The following is an 11,549-nucleotide window of genomic DNA, read 5'->3' as shown; positions in this document are numbered from 1 at the left end:
AAAAAAAAGGAAAAAAAAAATAAAACTTAACGCGCTACGCTCGAGAGCTCGTGATACGCCAACTCGTGCAACTAGGTGACAACTGGTGCTCGAAGAATCAACCTCGATCGCGAGTTGCAATCTCACGCGTCGATCCCCCTTGAAACAATACGAAATCCGTATCTCTTCACAAAGAAGACACGACGAAGAAAAGAAAGCGCGAAATTACCTCGCTTTTATCCGCGGTTCGGCACGTCTGCGCGCTAAGAATGGCAACCGAGAGGAACGGAAAACTCGGATATTCCATTCATCCAAATAAAAGCGTCGCTCGCTCCCGGGGGGCATAAATTCGAGCGAAACATCAATTTCGAGCGGCGCAGCTCATTGCAAAGGGTTGAACGTCATTCTATCAAGTTCTCCTCGGGTTCCTTGGTTAACGACGCCGTAAGGGGGCGAGGAACTGCACGTACTTACATACGTCTTTGTACGGTATCGCGAACGGAGAAAAGAAGAAGGCAAAGTAGCGCGAGGGGAAGACGAAGCCCAGGGGCGAGGAGGGTTAGCGAGAGAGTAAGAGAAAGAAAGAGAGAGAGAGAGAGAAAGAGATTGAGGGGGCGAGGGGAGGGGAAACGAGACAGAGGCCTGGGTAAGTTATCACTCGAGTCTGGACCAGGAATAGTCGCCATGTGGTGGCAGCCGTGGGACTGACTATTTTCGGGTAAAGACAAATTTGGCGCGATGCGCTACGAGGGAGCAAGCAAGCCTCGTGGTAGTCTCAAGTGTAAGCTTACATGTGCCGGGGGGTGTCGGCCACGACATGGAGAGGCCAATGGGATCTGTGCGGCCATTTTTAGAGGGCTCGTTGAAGCAAGCGTGCTCAAAGCTTTGGCAGCATTCAGTCTGAGGCAGCCAGCCGGTTAGGTGGATTCGCTAGATGTTCCGGACTCGAGCTGCTCTTCGGTCTTTGATCGTTGCACTTCGCGACCGGAATCCTCGACCTCTTGAAGGACTCGGGGGCTGCCACCGAAGGTCCGCCATAGTGGGCTGCCCGGTCAGCCTCTCTGTCCGCAATCGGATAGAACAGGAAGTGCGAGCTATCAGATACCTGGCGATCTGGTGAAACGTATCGGTTTTCAGGACCTTCTATCCTGAACGCGAATCTCGATCGTACCGAATCAGTGGATTACGTAATCGGCCGGCTGGATCATGAAACAGGTATCGACTATGCAACCGGGGTAAGGAGTTCCCCGGTCTTCGTTGTTTGGATAGTGATCGGGTCGCCAGCGAGGATAGATCGGGATCAAAGGAGGAGGATGATCCCCTAGCGAAGGAAGACCATCTTCCTGAGCCGGGCGACTGTTCCGTGCTTCCTTACTTCCCATAGTGAATGCGACGTATGGAATGTAAAGAAGTATGGAGCTGCGCCCAGGTGTAGCATCGAGCTGAGGAAAACGGTTTGGGATTTCCCGTTCGAGCTCGAACGACACGGCTGGTCGAGCAACGCGTTTCCCCCGGTTCGAAGAAGACGAAGAACGGAGACCAAGATTTCACCACGACCAATGGAATCGCAGAAACGAATTCTCATCGAAATTTCACCTATCTGCTGCAATCAACGGCGAGAAAAGAAGTGCGCGACAATGTTTCCCACCAGTCGTGTTCAGGGTTTTCTGGGTAAGAGTACACGCGGTAACCGCAACGAGAAAAGGATTCCATTAACTTGGCGGTGCCCTGGGTCTGCCAGCTAATGGCCAGAAATAGACCCAAGTTCCACGTATTCCGTAACGTGGCTCGAGGATCGTTCTACGTCCATGTGGCCTCTCGTGTTCTCTATTTACGGGCTTACCGTGACTACCATGTGGTCGCCAGCTTTATTTAAATCGGCAAAATATTTCGAGCCGTTCCCAGGCCTCGTTTCGCCTCTCCCGCCGAGCGCCACGATTCATAAGCTAGAGATTTTCTTCTTGCAGATGTCAGCGACGCGCTGGTCGGAGTGAAACGAGGAAAAAGTGCTCTCTGGCATCGCGGGGCTAATCTTTTAGTAGCAGTGCAAACGCGTACGAACCGGGGAACCATCAACCGTAAGTGTAAGTATCGCTCGTCGAGGAGATGACCAAATTGCTGCTAGCGGAACGTACAATTCCCAGTTCTGAGCATTGACCCGGTCGATTATTTAAGGAGTAAGTAAAAAAAAAAAGCACGTTTCATCGGTGCCTTGCACCAGATGCCACGATCGACGACTACGCGTAGAGTTTGATATCAGGCAGCTCGATGGTTTATGTAATCTCGGAGCTTGGTAAGCAGCGTTCGCTCATGGGTTTATTAAATCCCGGCTAATTTTATTATAGCATTCGGTCGAAAGAGTGCACGGACTGGGTCGACGGAAGGGAGGAAGAAAGCTAATGGTGGTGGGAGAAAACTGAAAGGAGATCCACGTTCAACGGTGAAGTCAAAAATAGGACGTACGTACGGTCACCACCATATTTCCATAAATGAGTTCTCCGGTTACAGGGTCTATTTCCGGTCCGGGCCGGCAGCCGGAGTCACAGCCAATTAGAAACGGCCGCAACACGGCGCACCAAGACTTGGATGATTCGATCGAGGGATCTATCGTACGATGATCCTCCGCCATGGTTCACAGCGGCTAGATTTACGCGTTCGGCTCGACTCGCGCAACACCCGGGAAGATTGTGAGGATTGTGATTACGTAGGACAGGTTTGGAAAGTGACGTTAGTGAGAATCAGTGACGTAATCGGTTTTGCATTCCATGTACGCTTATGGATAGATTGTCGGTAATGTTTAATAAGCGGTCCGTGCCCCATTGTAAGAATTGTTTAGTCGAGGTGCTTGGAACTTGAAGCGATCGATAAAAAGAACACGATAATAATAATAATAATATCGAAGGATAAGTAAATTGTAATACAGTGAGTCGAAACTGTGAGATTTCTTCAGTTTTAAAAACGATCTTTCGCGCGCATTGCTCCACGTCAACCAAAGTCTGCTTTACCGACTGTACCGCACATCTATCCGGGCTTCGTCAACTGCAAAATTGTTTTAATGTTACTGATATCATTAAAGAATACAGTAGGGCAGATAGAGAGCAAGTTTTTAATATTTACGAATATAAACCTATGTAATTAGAAATAACAAACAACGAAGAAAGATAGATTTTAAGGTTAGAAATTGATAAATACTCGATAACTCGTGATAGTAATTCTAAAGTTTTTAAAAATGTAAGACCGATTAAAACGATCGAATTTTTATCAAGAAAATTTCTTAATGATCTCTTCTAATGCGTATTAATGAAATGGCGACAATTTACGAGAATTTTAAATAAAAATATCAAATGGTGTATAAATTGTGTATCGATTCATGATTTCCACGATCACAGACTTATCGTTGACACTTTCATTTTCACTAAACAGAACGATTTCAAAAATAAATTTTATCGATCAGTCTCTTCATTATCAATAACTTGACATTGTCAAAATTGTAATTATGTTACACAAGTACTGTACGTTAAATGTTTTCTTTTTATCGATAAATTTTATGCGTATGAACTTACACACAACGCCGACCAACATTGTTCGTACTTTTCGTTTGAAGGTTGATTTTCATGAATTGCAGAGCAATGTATTTATGTTAACGCGTAACAAGGTGATTTTTAATTATAAGAATTTCTATCTTTTTTCTATTTCCATTGCAAATAATATATTGTACATCTGTACTCGTTTAAAGAATAGAATGAAACATTTGTTAACGTCAATTTGTGTATTCTTAAAAATGTAAATTCCGGAGATGACTTGGATCCAAAGTTTAAAAAATGTTAACACGTTAGGCAGTGAATATATTACGGCAAAAAGGAATCCATTCGTTTGTATGCAAAAAGTGAAACAGTGAGATCATTTATAAGATCGTAAGATAAAATTATCAGCTAAAGAAAATACACCGTGCAAAAATGACCGAAAACTTTATTTGTAATTAAAAATTAATATTAAAATTACCGCAAATGCAATTACTCGAATATATTTTTACAGAGTGCAACATATATCACAAAGTTCATCATTTTGAGTACTGTTGCACAATATAAAGACTTATTTTAATTATTTATCCATTTGTGGAATAAGTTATCACGAAACAATTTATGTTGTTAGTATTTGGATTAGAATTTAGAAAAATACACGAATCGTTGTTTTCAAGTGCTCGTTTTAAAAAAATGGTGTAATTTCAGCTTTAAGACGTTGTTACGAGAGTGTTATATCTCAGGAAAGTAATTTCTTTAGCACGAGCAATAAACATTTAATGAAAGCTTTCACCATGGATGAGGTATACTTCGTCTGTACTTTCACCCTTATCATACCCACTGTTGTATGCAGTTCACTCGAGGCCCGTAACGTAGCGCTGATAAGAGAACGACGATAAAGTACATACAAAATTATCGTGTACTTGAAAGCAACACTTTAGTTTATCGCGTTATGAAAATTCATCAGAATTTCATTTATTTTTTAGAATCCTTAACCGTTTACTTTTTAGGTACGTAGAAAAACGCGAACAGTGGTTAATGAAATAACAGTTAATTACGTTACAATTATTAATTAATTGTAGTATAAACAGTAGTAAGTTGCAGTAGTATAGAACAATCCCTGTAATTAGAAAATTTTGTTCTATACTACTGTAGTAGAAACTTTCATTCTCATACGTACAAGAATTGTTATAATTCGTAGTACACTATTATATTATGTTCCTTTCAATGCGTTAAGTATACTTAAACCGTTACAAAAAATTTATCAATGAATAAATGTTCGCCGCATTTTTTAAATATTCGCAAAATAAATATAACACAGCATCTGTTACTAATTTTTATATTAACACCGCGCTATTCGAACTGACTGTTCGAAAATTAGAACTATTAGAAAATGATAGGGGATGATTCTGTACGTTTTATCGAGGTAGAAACGCGACGTTTTAACGAACTGGTCCTTTCCTCCCGTTATATTTTCATTTTTTCCATTCTGGCATTGAAAATTCTCAATTTATCCGCCCCCCCTCCCCCCCATTAAAGTTCTTATTCCTCCCCCATTAAAATTCTTATATCCCCTCCATTAAAATTCTTAGTTCGTCTGTCTCGGTAAGGATCCGTTACAATTCGTTGGTCGTTGCGTTTCATTTGTTAGAAAGGAATCGATCAGTTTTTGCGATTGGTCGCGTGAAATTACGCGCCTACGAGACTGCTCGTCGCGCGAAGAACGCGAAGAATTTTCTTAAGAATTCGACGAGTACGATCCGGAACATCCAGCGGGACCTAATCAAATTTATCAATTCATTGTTCGGGGCGACGGGTCGCCTCGCGAGAGAAACGGAGAAACGGAGAAAGGGTTCCTAGGGACGACCGGGTGAGGGGTGGGGCATAAAACTGCGCTAAACACTCGATTTATGAGGTTGAGACAGCGGTGCCGGTATGAGCGTTCACCCTAATAAATAACTGACAGTCTAGGGAGCAGAAACGACGGGGTTGGGTGGGCTGCTGCGAGTGGATGTGATCCCAGCTATGCGTGGAAGCTTGGAGGCTATTCATGATGCAGCCACCGCCGGATTTGCATTGCCGTCATTGTCGCGATTTGAATCGGTAGCTCGTTCGCTAGCGCGAGCGCAAGGACCTGTCGCGGCTTGCCCCTATTGTTGCAAACAATTCGTCGGTGCCGCGAGATTAAGGGTTGCTCTAAATCGAGAACGAATTTGCGTCACCGGCGCAGCCAAGAACGTACATTCTCGATTCACCTATTTTCTTAGCAAATCGAATTAGCTCTCTATTATCGGTTAAGGTTACCGTTACTACACCTTCAATTCCTCCGTTAAAGGGGTACACACCACTCTGAGACGTTAGAAAATAGGGAAAGTTTACGAATTTTTTCCCCAGATAGTTACTAAACGAAACACGTAGTCTTTTTTGGAGAATATAAATATAACTTTCAGCTTCATTTTAGAATTTTGCAAAAGTAAAAATCCTACAAAATGGCGAAGTTATTCGCTATTCCCACAATTCCTTCCGGTGAAACATTCTTCGTTGGTTGTCACATTTGACAAGCCGTGAAAAAATGATTCAAACTTTATTATAAAATGACACTTATGCTATAAAATGATATTTAATTTACGTATTGTCTAAAAATAATAAAATTGTTATGCTATAAAATGATATTTAATTCACTTGTTGTCTGAAAATAAATTTGTTTTCCGAACGTACCCTTCGAGTTTCCTTGTCAGTCACAGAAGCACTTCCGGTTGGCTGATTTAATTCGACTACAGTAGAGAACTTACAGAAATAAAGACTCGAAAGCATAACTACTCAAGAGAATCACAAACATTGATATCAGTCCCTCGGTCGTCCTAATATTCTTATTCACGTTGGTCCTGGACACCGACTCGTTTTCGTTCCTCGAGTTCGAGTAGTAGTTCAGCAATAACGAACAGCAATAACGTATATCGACTGTCGATATAACACATACGACGGATAGGTGGACTCTAAATTAGTAGGCGCCAGCATTAATGCAAATACCAACATTAGCCAATAATACAGAGTCTAATATTATTATTTTACGGGAATAATATCAGCGTAACTCATTTGGCTTAATCAAGAGCATTACCGCCGCTGTACGCAAACCTATTTTACCGTCGACAAATTTAATGCTGCACTGCCGGGCTCCGTATTCACCTGGTCGCCTCTCGTTTCTCCTCTCCCTTTCTCTCCCGTGAATAGTCTGTGAAATCGAATAGCACGCGAGTTCGGCCAGCGGGATTCGGCTCACGTGATCGCGATGAAACGGTAACCGTTTAAAGTCATGAGTCAATAACCGAGTTATTACTTGTTATAGAATTTGCTGGCCGATTGACGGACACTGGAAAATCAATTACCTACGAATCCTTCTTCTTTTAACACTAGAACCACCAATAACAAATATATTTCTATTTGTATCAGATGGTGTAAGTATCTTCGATGTTAAAGGGAAAGGGTAAATTAACTTAACGATATTTACCTATTTTGATAATTGTCCACGAATACTGTAGGCAATGACAACGTTAATAATTCGGTAATTTTAAAAAACAAGGTCGAAAGCTGTACGTTCAATTTGATGTCACGAAAATGAGTATACTTTTAAGTTTTTTTTGTTAATAATTGGGTAATTTAAAAAAAAGTTCGAAAGCTGTACGTTCAATTTTATGTCGCGAAAATGAGTATACTTTTAAGTTTTTTTTGTTAATAATTGGGTAATTTAAAAAAAAGTTCGAAAGCTGTACGTTCAATTTTATGTCACGAAAATGAGTATAGTTTGAAGTTTTTTTTGTCAAAAATAACCAAACGATTCAGTTTATTTAAAAAGTTTTCTACGAATTATCTGCTTAGATGTATGAATAAAATATACGTTATGATTTTAGTTTTCTATAAAAAGAAGGAAGAAGAAATATTTCGGAAATACTAAAACGAAAAATTCTTTTTTCAGTTTAAACTAAACTTTTCCGCAAAAATTGCATAAGTTTCAAAATTTGAAACATCCTTTGTAGAATCATTTTTTATACTTTACGCATCGCTGTTGCATTCGTACCCATTTTTCCACTTTAAATTGCCACTATGGTATTCAAAAATGCTTCCTTTGACCACGGTCCTCTACATTATTCAACTTTTCTTTTGTATTCAGTTAGCACGATTACAGAGAACAAAACATTTACTAGTTGTTACGGAACAAAAGTATTTACCAGTCATTATGAATAATCGTATGGTGGGCCAACTTTCCCCTCTAAAAATCAGAGAAACATAATTTAGAAATTACATTAATGCACGACATTTGAAAGAAGTCATTATTTTTCAGAAAAAAAAAAAAATGCTAATAAATTATAATTCACAGAGTAAGCAGAAAATTGTCGAGAGTATTAAATTAATGGAACAAGACGTCTTCCAAATAGCCGCCTTAATTTTTTTTACAGACCACCGATCTTTTCAATTAATTTCCCATCTGTTTAGACGACGTATGCTAAGTTTCGGGTTAATCGGTTCGAGATTTTAAAAATAGCGCGAAATTCAAATCGACCGGCGATGATTGGGACGTCCTGTATACATTTGAGAACTAAAAAGAACAATTCCAAGGGGTATCATGGGGCACGTGAAATCTGACTCTGCAGTGGTTGTTGACAGGGCAACTGTTTATGTTGAATGTATACCGCCCAATAGACCTTTTTCCCAAAGTTTACTTCGTCATGAGTGTCACAAAGAAAGAGTAAACACAGTGGATATGTTACGAGGAAATTCCCCTAACCTACAAATCTGACTTACTGAAAGTTTCTGTGCATATAAAGCATACTGGGCTGCATACGACACAATATTTGTCATAAAATATTTCGAAATACATATGTCGACAATACCACGTAACTATAATATTAAATCGAGAAACGAACCAAAGAGAGCGCGTTACACGTTACTGTACAAACTTGATCATTTCGCCTCGATAAATGCACCGGTGTACGCGAATCGGTAGTCAAAGCCGGCAAGGAGGGTTGTCGGGCGCGAAACGTCAAGAGAAGCTATAGGGGTCAAATGACAGGCACGCGCATCTATTGGCTACTCAGTACGATCGTCACGTTCTCCGCGACAATTTATGACGATTGGAATAGCGGCCAGTTCAGCCATTACACGTCCGTGCAACGGTGCCGGACTACTAAAGTCCAGAACGAGACACCTTACCAAACTAGTTCAATTAGCGGGCCAACGTGAAAAAGGATTCACCCGCCGTATCAATCTCTAACGAACTTCCTGATAGGAATAATCCACGTGTACCCTCCCGTCCCCCACCCATCCCCGTAAAGCTCGATTTCCTAGTCGACCAGTTTCCTCTACGGAATTTAACCGAGTATTTTCTACGCGAGGCTCCCAACTCGGGGTAGTATGTAACACCAGAGGTAAAACTAGCGCGGATCGGAAGTTGACGCGCGACGTGAAACAATGGGAACGACGGTGATGTACACGGTGGTTCATTAATTCTTGCCTTTTGAGGAGAATGCAGCGGCATCGAATTTCCTTCCCCCTCTCCGCGAGCCTCCATCCACTTGTCGAGGTTGATACGCTAGATGACGTGATTTTGAGCTTTAATACGATATTGTTATTTATCGTTAGATTTTCGTACGTGTAATTTCAACGAAACGTGCAAAGTATCGATTACTTGTATCCGAACTCTATTATATTATTGCATCGTACGAATACCGTTTCATAAAAATTGATGACAATCCTGAAGTGTCATTATCGTGGGATGGTGACTGTTTTTATTTTATTAATCTACGTTACACGCATCAGAATTTTCTTCCCAAAATGCAATGAAATATATTCAACGCAGAACAGTTAATTATCTACTTTAAATTTTACGTGTTGAGAAACTATCGACGGAATTTTGTCGATGGAGTTTTGTTCATATTTTAAACACGAGACTTAGGTTCACGTGTAACGAAATTCATTTTCAAAACTTAGCGATGCACGTCATCTAGCGTTTCATCCATGCAACAACTAAGAGTACCGTATTTTTCTCACGCGGTAAGACGCGGTACACGTCTTCGGAAATTTAAACACGACATCTTTATTTACAATAATAATTATATTATACTTGTACCGTGATATTAGAAGACAGTTTTAATTAAAAATTTTCAAGTACTTTAATACTTAAATACTTTAATTTTAAGTACTAAAATTCAATATCAAAATTACCTCGCAAAATGGCGATCATAAATACATTTATTCCTTGAACGTACTGGTTCTAAAGTGCCGATTAAAATGTATCGATGTTTTTTTACGACCGGAAGATTGAATTACAAAAGAATGAAATTTCAACTGGTGGAAAATGGCGTTAAGAACGATCCAAGATAATTTTGAAAATTTATGTATCGAGAACTATTTCTATGCTACTCGATTATTCGTAATTTGAATACCACGAGGGAGAAACTTATAGGAACCAGCATCGAAACAGAGAAAACAAATAATTAATGTCATTGCGGAAGCGGTATCGACGGACATAGCAGACCGATTCTTCGTTTTCATGATGTTCGGGGCGTACCGCAAAACACATATTCACCGATAATGAATTTGCTGGCTAATATATTAACGTTATCAACGCATCTGGATTAACGTTTCAGCCCGTCACGTTAATATAGTGCACACCGTGAGTGCTCGTCGACGTTAGTGCCGTATTTGCAAATGTTATGTACACGTCCAGAAGCCATGCAGTGTACACGATCGAAGCACTGACATAATAAAGATTTATTTACTCCGACAACGTATACATGGAACCGGGCTTGCGTTCTATCTGAATGTATAGATCTAGCGGACCGACATAGAATTTAGTTTCTTTTTCATTTCGGTGTGAAATCGATGGAGTGATTTACGTACGAAAATATACCGATTAAAAATTCTAGGAATTTTTCCTTTCCTTTAACGAAGAATAGAAATTGTAAGTTGGATTATTAATTTATACGGGAAGCTTTTGGAACCGTTCATGTGAAATTATCATTCATTTAAAGATACATTTATTTATCTCATCACCTTGTGGTTTCATTAACGAGTTGCATTACACACACATGTACAGGGTGGGTTATTTTGAGGTTCGAAGATCCTACAAAGATGGGTCCAATCCGAGCAAACAAGTAGCTCTTGGCGCCAAAATTTGAAAATTAATTTTTAATGGAAAAATTATGCACGGTCCGAAAGAATTATACATTTTACTACAGATCGAAGACTAGTCGCAATATTTGTACGTTTCTGTACTCAAATTTTGCAAAATAAATCGATTCGAAGATTCGGGGTGAACGAGTGTTCAATTTTCCACTTATAAATTACGTCGCGCAATATTATCTTACCTTCTACTTTTCCTCGCACGACGATACCGATGTTCTTCTATAAAATTTCGGTAGATTTTCGTTCTCTGTTCTTCTCCACGACATCGTTCTCCGATTTACGTTGAATCTCGCGAGTAATTGTTTCAAGTTTCGCAAAAAATTCTCAAACATTCGATGTAATTTCCTTTTGGGAACGACGTCTCCCCGAAGTAGTAACTTTTCTACCCGCTTTTCTGTCCGTGCTCGTATCTAAATCGGTATTTCAGCGACGTTGTCCCGCAAGAAGTCGTAGTCAAGGCTTCCAGGAGGATATTACCTTCTTCTGAGGAACGCGCTGGAACGCCAAGCATTTAGGGGTACAATGAGAGGCGGACGTAGACACGGGACTCGATACGCCGGGAATGGAACACACCACGGAGATTGTACTAATTAAGTCCCACCTCCCATTAATTGCCAACGTTCCTGCCTTGTCAATGCTCGCCGTTCGTCGCTATGGCTGCGGACACCAGCCGTTCATCACTGTGGCTGCGGGTACCAGTGATGTAGTTAACAGAATTTCGATATCGACATGCTCCACTTACGTAACTACTTGCTTCTGGCTGCTGGATCCAGAGTTGCTCCAACTTCGATACCACCGAGCCCGGTCAATAATAACAAGTCTGGTTCATCGCGCGATAAGATATTTGCAAAGCACGTCTGTGTCGCG

The 11,549-nt window shown here is 40.6% G+C and overlaps 2 protein-coding genes across 2 annotated transcripts in view; one reads left to right on the top strand and one right to left on the bottom strand.

The window, feature by feature from the left end:
- The window catches only part of LOC143154961 (E3 ubiquitin-protein ligase MIB1-like), a 51,768-nt gene extending 40,439 nt beyond the window's left edge, over positions 1 to 11,329 (bottom strand). Inside the window, exon 1 of the mRNA XM_076327104.1 lies at positions 10,865 to 11,329. The gene's annotated coding sequence lies outside the window, so the exon portion shown is untranslated. The remainder of the gene's footprint in view (positions 1 to 10,864) is intronic.
- Positions 914 to 4,807, top strand: LOC143154774 (uncharacterized). Its single transcript, XM_076326738.1, has 6 exons — positions 914 to 1,046; positions 1,117 to 1,214; positions 1,305 to 1,650; positions 1,947 to 2,063; positions 2,325 to 2,419; positions 2,488 to 4,807. Exons 1-6 carry the CDS (start codon positions 914 to 916, stop codon positions 2,668 to 2,670), a joined length of 972 nt encoding a protein of 323 aa, XP_076182853.1. The 3' UTR covers positions 2,671 to 4,807.
- Positions 11,330 to 11,549: the final 220 nt, after the last annotated feature.

The sequence above is a fragment of the Ptiloglossa arizonensis genome, chromosome 2 (assembly GCF_051014685.1).
Source record: "Ptiloglossa arizonensis isolate GNS036 chromosome 2, iyPtiAriz1_principal, whole genome shotgun sequence".
Taxonomy (NCBI): domain Eukaryota; kingdom Metazoa; phylum Arthropoda; class Insecta; order Hymenoptera; family Colletidae; genus Ptiloglossa; species Ptiloglossa arizonensis.
The sequence above is the reverse complement of the archived record's forward strand: the minus strand, read 5'-3'. Positions and strand labels throughout refer to the sequence as shown.